Source organism: Montipora capricornis, chromosome 10 (assembly GCF_036669925.1).
Source record: "Montipora capricornis isolate CH-2021 chromosome 10, ASM3666992v2, whole genome shotgun sequence".
NCBI classification, from domain to species: domain Eukaryota; kingdom Metazoa; phylum Cnidaria; class Anthozoa; order Scleractinia; family Acroporidae; genus Montipora; species Montipora capricornis.
The window spans coordinates 33,724,254-33,731,927 of NC_090892.1; the positions used below are offsets into that span (position 1 = coordinate 33,724,254).

Below are 7,674 nucleotides of genomic sequence, written 5' to 3' on the forward strand. Positions count from 1 at the left end.
TATGACATATGCATCTTGCAATATCTAGAGGACCTCCTATTCAAACCCTTGATGAAACCCCTTTGAACAATGTACAACTGTAAGACACTCTTTACTTTTCAGAAGTACATGAATATTAACAAAAATTAATTATTTTAAGACACAGCTTACTGCTGAAATTTTGTCAAAAGTTATAAATAATTTTTCAACAAAAGAAGCCACTTACAATAATTTCATATGGCTGTCAGTATACAATTTGTTGTTGCTATTCTATAAATTTTCTTTCTTGAGTAAGAACAACAGTTGTACACTGTAGTTAAGTAAATTATTCTTCCTTTTTTCCCCAGATTCTTCAATTTGGTGTTACTTCCAAGAATAAGAGATGATATTGCAGAGTACAAGCGTCTTAATTATCATCTCTATATGGTATGGCGACTTAAAATATATAACATATCTGTGAAAGTGTTTTGGCATGAGTTGAGAGTAATCTACTGTACTACTGCAGTGCCTTTTTGTAGTGTACACACTTCACATTCTAACCAATGGTTTCATTTTGTGCGTCCATCAATCACTTTAGCTTTGGGTTTTTTTTTATTTCTATCCACTTTGCTGTTTTGGGTTTTTAAGGGTCCACTGCTTCTTTTGGTGAAATGATGCTGTTGATGGCTTCGAAAAAAATAATTCAATTTAGGTCACTTTTCCCCAAAAAAGTCAAATAATTTTTTAGTCTAAATTGATCTGATCAGTGCTTTGTCATCTTTATAGTCTTTGCAAAAAGCTCTCTTCAAACCTGCTGCCTTCTTCAAGGGAATTTTATTGCCTTTGTGTGAGGTGGGTGACCCTTAAGTGTGCTATTGTTATTTTACTTAGTCCTTTAGAAACTAAGGGAAGGATTTATGGGTCACCATCTTTCTCTTTCATATGTTAATAATATCTCACCCTGCGAGCAGAGCCTGTCTAAAACTCGCCAGAGGGCGAAAAACAAAGGCTCTGCAGAAAACTGGCCAAGTCTTTTAAGTCGCCGCGGCCCAAATTTCTGGGCTTGTCAATCCGGTCAAACCGGTTTAGGCAACGCGCGCATCATATTTCTGACAAAAATCGAGCCTTCAATACGAAAATCAACATGGCTTCTTGGAGTGTGATCGAGACTTGGCCAGGGTTTGAAACTGTCTCCAAGCAATGGCTTGCGCATACTCAAGTCCTTTCTCTCTCGTCGAGTTAAGAAAGGCTCTGCTAGCAGGTTGGTACAGGGCTCGAAATTGCGACCAATACAGTCGCATTTGTGACTAAATTTTTCCCTTTGCGACTAAAATATCTGGAGAAGTCGCAAATTTGCGACTTGTTGTCACCTTCGCTCTTTCGAAACCAAAGGGTTAGCAGTTGCCACTTTGCTGCTACTTTGCTAAAATAAATAAATAAATGACAAAATTGTTTTGCTTCTCACTGTGAATTTTCTCTGAAGAAAGCGTAATTGTAGAGTAATTTAGCTGCGATGTTACATGCACAGCTCCATTCCTTCGATCATTCGCCATTTTCAGTGGTTTCTTTACACACAAATATTGCGGGCTCATATATTTTTTTCTAAACCGCTGACAACATAATGCAGGGCGGCGATTTTGCGACTAAAATTTGAGAAACTGCGACTAAATTTTCGTATCTTATCGCAAAATGCGACTGGAATTTTTCGTTAATTTCGAGTCCTGTGGTAATATTTGTGCTATTTTAAATTTACTCAATCTTTTCTTCTCATTTATTGATGACTGGAAGCAGGTTAAAATAAAGTCCTAAAGGGATACCTATATCGCAACATCTGTTAAGTTGTCCCAACTGGCTGGAGGCAAACCAGTTGGGTATTAACAAGTGCAATTGAGAAATTGAACCAGGGACTACATTTGTACCTGGATCAAATTCAAGAAATGGCCAAAACGGGTCTTGAACCGTGGATCTTGCCTCCGACAAGTACTAGAGCTTGAGTTACTTATGAAAACACTATTGGTAGGTTAAAAAGACCCAATTCCACTCGACATTTTTTAAAAAGCATGTTATTGAAGAATGCGAAGAAACGAACCTTACTCGTATGCGAATAAATCAGGGTACATATAGGTCATCAAGGTAAGTTTCGAGATATTGTTTAACATTTCTAAGCAATTTTATTACCGGTTTTCGCGATTTTAGATCACAATCTTATCATTTCCGGTCACCTGTTATAATTCATGAGCTGATGCTTGTGTGGCTTAAGTGCGTCTTCTCACCCTTTTGAGCCTCCTTAAACAGTATTTTAAATTGTTCAATATAGTGCCTTTCTTAAAATAGGAAAGGAAATATTAAATTTTCGACCTCTGATATTGCGTATCCAGCTTTCTGATTGGTTCACTCATTCTCGGTTATCAGGTCATATACCATGTGACCTAATATGGAAAGTGATTGTTTCAAGTGTTGCTAAGCTGGAAACTGATTGCCTTTAATTTCCAAGAGTCCAAGCGTTCTGAATTTATTGAAAATTTAATTCCATTCACGCTTGTTGGATATGAGCGTGGTTATAGCCAACTCAGCGCTACGAGCCTCGTTTGCTATTTGCCATCTCATATCCGGCGTGCGCTCATGGAATAATTGTTAATTCTCTTTTTGCTTTATTTACAGTCCGGAACATGTACCCTTCGCGAGGCCATTATCATTGGTAGTGTAATCTCAAGGACAAGTATTCCAGTTCTTCATTCAAGTGCTGCAATGTTGAAAATTGCTGAGATGGACTATTCAGGTAATAAGAGTTACATATCAATTTATACAGTTCTTTTCGTATCCATCCAATGACTTTATATGATGAATGAAATGGTGATTATGGGACCCTGTGATTACCGTATCTTACTCCAAAGGTTTTTTTACGGTACCAACAGACTGGCCAGCACACACAAACCTGTGGTCCTGGAGCTGTTTACCTTTCACTAGCCATTTAGACTGCGACCAGTCGCTCTTGCTCTAGAATCGTTAAATCGAACACGTACGTTGAACTTTTGATGACTGAAACTGCAGGTCGCAAATACCGCGGGGTGTTGGTTAGAGTGAAAAAAGAGACTGCAATGGTTTCATATTGCGTTTTGGAACCCCGACCAGAGTGTTCTTATTGGTTGATCTCGGGAGAAGCGATGACGTCAACTTTGATAAATGTCAATTCGCGGTAAGTTGGAGACCGTTTACAGTGAGACAAAACAAGAACAGGAGCCGCATTCGCTCTTCTTGAAAGCAAGATGTTTTGGCCATTCTGCCCACAGGTTTCATTAAAAGCTTCGTTAGTCAAAGTTTCAGTGTTGTGAAAAGAGATATCGACGCTATTGCGCCAACCGTGTTTATTATGTCGTACCACATAACAAGGATGTTGCGATTATCGCTAAATCGCAGAAATAGTATACACCGATTTACAGGTACTATTCTCCGATTTTATACCTCTAAGATCTTTACCTATTTTACGAGTAAAGCCTCCGATTCTACCAATTTTTCGCTCTAACAAACGCCCGCGGTATTTGCGACGCGCAGTTTCAGCCATTTTGAAGTGTTCGCTGGTTTCAACGATTTAGAGCAAGAGAGACTTCTCGCAGTCTACTAGTCATTGTGAAGTTCTTGTAGCTTGATGTCCTCTGTTCCCAGGTTTTGTGGAATGATTACTAATTTTACATGTGTTTTTTTGTAACTGTAGGTGCAAACAGTATTTTCTTGCGCCAATTTTTGGACAAGAAGTATGCTTTACCTTACAGAGTTATTGACGCTGTTGTGTACCATTTTTTACGGTGAGTGTACTTTCTTGTGTTTGTCTGCGCACGAAATGCCCATAAATGACAGATAATTGGATGAAGGTGATTGAAATATTTAGAATTGAGCAGATCAAGGAGTGATCCATGGTTGCCCTCAGGGGATGTTTTTAGTTGACCAGTGGTAATTATAAATACGTAAATAGATCTTTGGCCTTAGATTGATGTAGCAGATGTGAAGTTTTAGGTCTCCATTGTTATTTTGTAGTCTAGTTCAAGTGATAATGTCGAGGTCGAAAGGTTACGTTTCATTTATAAAGTACGATTCTTTGTTTTTCATTTGTTACGGACGCATTTAAATCCTCTCCGTTTTGAGGGGCTGTTTTCTTAGCTGTTCGCTGTGTTACGGATGTTCTTTTGCGATTTTTGTAGATTTAAGCCGTCCATTCTTCTATAATTTCTGCTCCACTTTTCTTGTTGATCTTATCAGGGTAAACTCTTTTTTATCAGCCCCGACTTTGCCTCTGAAGTTGTTGACTCTTGGTGTTGCTGAAGTTCTCATTGTAAGGCATAGAGTCAGTTATAAGTCTTCGCTACATGCACAGGGATCCTCGTAAACAACGCCATCTTATTAATTCGGGTCAACATGGTTTCTCTGCCTCACATGGTAGTATAAATGTTGTCTCCGAATGGAAAATAGCGTGTACATCTTGTTGTAGGAATGAATGTGTTTTTAAGAGAGAGGCAAGAGGGGTGAGGGTAGTGAGTAGGAGTCAGTGTTATATCGGACCTCTATTCGAACTAACTGTGCTATTATAGGTGCTCCTGAATGCATCTTGATTTCAACGATTTTTTTCTCTTGTTTGAGATGAGGGAAGGATAAGTTACAAGACTTTTTTACCGAGTGCTGTAAATCATCATAACAATTGTTGATTGATGTGCTTTTGCTATTATACTGGGGTAGCGATGGCCTACCAGTGTTTTTTATTGAGACTGAAGTGTCAATGATCACCAGTGCTATTCTGTCTCTATGATGAAAGAACCAACGGATTTAAGGTTGCTGGTTATTTAGAATAAGAAGGAATCGACTCTTACCATCGGTGCGGATTGTTTTGCGGTGTCAATGGTAAGACGCCCTTACACAATTGGACCATCATCTGTTGTACTCGTTATGTGCACATCACTACATGTATGTACTCTGTATAACGATAGGCCACTTCCGTATTCACTTAAAAGCTGGCATTTTATTCAGTCTTTTGACAGTTTCGAGCAGTTGTAGATTTCTGTATTCCCGTTATCCACGTAACAAAAAGTTGGATGCAGTCGTACTTTACTTTCTCATTTTAGGTTTTTATTCGATCAGCGCGATCTTCCAGTACTTTGGCGTCAAAGTTTGTTGACATTTGTGCAAAGGTAACGGTCATAAAATATAACAAAAAATAGTTTCTCATTCAAGTGTAGTGGAGTCGTGTTAGTGCTGTCAATGCTTTTCAATATTAAATGTGCTGTTGGAAATTAATTTCCTTTTGACTCTGCGAATTTGGATGCTGTTCTTAAGCAAGGCTACATTCATTTTGATCTTGTGGTTTGATTTCAGATACAAGGAAGATATATCCAGTGAACAGAAGGATGCTCTTATAGAGCTGTGTAGAGTACAGGTCCACGCACAGGTAATTAACAGGAGCAGAAGCAGAGGCCATCCGTTTTGATCCACAGAACGTCGGCTTCTGAAAGCGATTTCTTAAACCGAATTTGTGGCGCAGTGGTTATGGCGCTTGCCTTGAGATCCGGGGATCCCTGGGTTCAAGACACGTCCTGGCCACTGGCTGAATTTGTTCGTGGTAGTCCCTGGTTCAGCTGCACGTGTAAATAGCCAACTGGCGCGCCTCCGGCCAGTTGGGATTCTTAACAGTAGTTGTTGAATGTTCTGTTCTGTCGTGATTGTGTTTCATTGGCCCTGAAATGCCCCTAGGGAGAGTGGTCCATTAAGTATGTATCGTATCGTATGTAAATTGGGTCTTCAAGATCAGAAAAAAGAACCCAACACGACTGATTAGTTTGATGCCTTGAAAGCCCTTCCTTTTAAAGATACGAAGGTGGCACCCGAAACACACTGTGTTGCAGGTTGTTTGGAAACAGTGCTCAGGTTCTAATTGTTGTCTAAACCAACTGTAATATATTTTTCAATCGTAGATTACTGCCGAGGTTCGTCGAGAGCTTATTCATTCCAAGTCAAGAAGAGAAGAAGGAGAATCAATGGATCTATAAACAATACTGGGGATCTCCCGAAATAAATCGCGGAACCTTGAATTTTATGAGGAGGAGCAATTTGACTCAGTGCCCTCTCGCTTTTACTTACTTCCTGTCAGTGACACATGTTCCTAAAAGCAACAGATCACCCTGTACATCCCATAAACTGTTTCGTTCTCCAATTTGACAGTAAAAGTAAAAAAGGACTGATAAAAGTAATAAAACAAAAATTATAATGTATGGATTGTCTTTGATGTTACTCACCTTTGTAAATTTCTGGTCTCTGAATTTCTCGGATAAACGAGAAGAAAACTCGAGCGAGGCTACCTTTTTACTTAAGAGCTCGAGTCTTCAGGAATTTAAATCGGTCACGTGTTGCACGTTTTCTTTGGCAAGTTAAGCCCGCCGCACACTTAAGGAAAGAGCTGAGCAAACTGCCTCGCGAGGCGGTTTGCTCAGCCGTTTCCTCACGTGTGCGGGGAAATTGTGTGCGGGGAAACAAATTCCTCAATGTGTGCGGCCATCGTGAGAATCGAGCTGAGCTTGGTTTAATCAAGCATCCAATAAAAATGCATGGCATACTCACGTGACTCCAGCGGTTCAAGATTGTGTCGGAAGAAGAAATTCCGACGTCACTGAAGTCATGTTAGTATGCCCTGTATTTTTATTGGATGCTTCATTGACCAAACTCAACTCGATTCTCACGATGGCCGCACACAATGAGGAATTTGCCTCGAAAGGCGAAAAATATCAAACATGTTTGATTTATTCCTCACGGCCTCGCGAGGCCAATTTCTCACCAAAAGTTTCCCGCTCACGGTGACAAAACGGCTGAGCAAACCGCCTCGCGAGGCAGTTTGCTCAGCTCTTTCCTCACCGTGTGCGGCGGGCTTAAGTCAAATGAAGATAAAGGAAAATATATATTTTTTTCCTTCCCACCCCCCCTCCCTTCCTTGATACGGGCTCAACCTGTAGCCTCTGAAAGGGGGGAGGGGGGATGCGGCTAATGGACTGTTAAGGAGACGAATTAAACGTTGCTCTCCCTGGAAAAACTCTAAGTAAACAACTTCAAGTCGTTTGGTACAGTTTTCTTATAGAACCTTGAAATATACGAAAAGTTACAACGTTGGTATAGTAAATATTTGTTTGCTGGTGAATGAGTGCTTCACAACTCAAAAGTATTTTTGTTTTATCATGGGCTGTGACCAATTCAAACGTGTTAACACATCTTTTGGCACCAAACGTTGCGGCGTCCAACTAGAAAGCTCTGCTCCTTTAGACACCGCACACCTCAACCTCGTTCCCAGGACCTTTTCCCTGGCTTGGGAAAAGGTCCTGGGAACGAGGTTGCGCACACCTATTAATAGGGAACTTAAGCAACGACAACGGCGACGGAAACGAGAACGTCACAAATTTGCATATTTAGTAGGCAAAAACAATAGCTTTACACGCCCTGCACGTGCGTTTTTCATTTTTGCCCATTTCTTTGCCGTCGTCAGCAAAACTACAACGTGAAATAGCCAAATTTGAGGTTTTATGGACAACGTCATTACGGAGCTTAAGATCTACGACGACGACGTCGTTGAAAACGCCAGAAAACAATGATATCATTGGTTAAAAGAGCATAAATAATCGTGCTGCACGTGCGGCACAGATTTGAGCTCATATTTTTGCGGTTCTCTGCGTGACGACGACGGAAAAT

General features: G+C 40.3%; 1 protein-coding gene across 2 annotated transcripts in view; it reads left to right on the forward strand.

The window, feature by feature from the left end:
- LOC138018516 (bystin-like) overlaps positions 1–6,212 on the forward strand; it is a 29,422-nt gene extending 23,210 nt beyond the window's left edge. The window contains exons 7-13 of one of the 2 annotated variants that reach the window (XM_068865154.1): positions 327–405; positions 745–810; positions 2,620–2,737; positions 3,671–3,761; positions 5,070–5,135; positions 5,320–5,392; positions 5,916–6,212. In XM_068865154.1, the coding sequence (XP_068721255.1) occupies positions 327–405; positions 745–810; positions 2,620–2,737; positions 3,671–3,761; positions 5,070–5,135; positions 5,320–5,392; positions 5,916–5,990 (568 nt within the window). In that variant the 3' untranslated portion in view covers positions 5,991–6,212. The remainder of the gene's footprint in view (positions 1–326; positions 406–744; positions 811–2,619; positions 2,738–3,670; positions 3,762–5,069; positions 5,136–5,319; positions 5,393–5,915) is intronic. The other variant, XM_068865155.1, reaches the window with a different exon arrangement.
- The last annotated feature ends 1,462 nt before the right edge of the window (positions 6,213–7,674 follow it).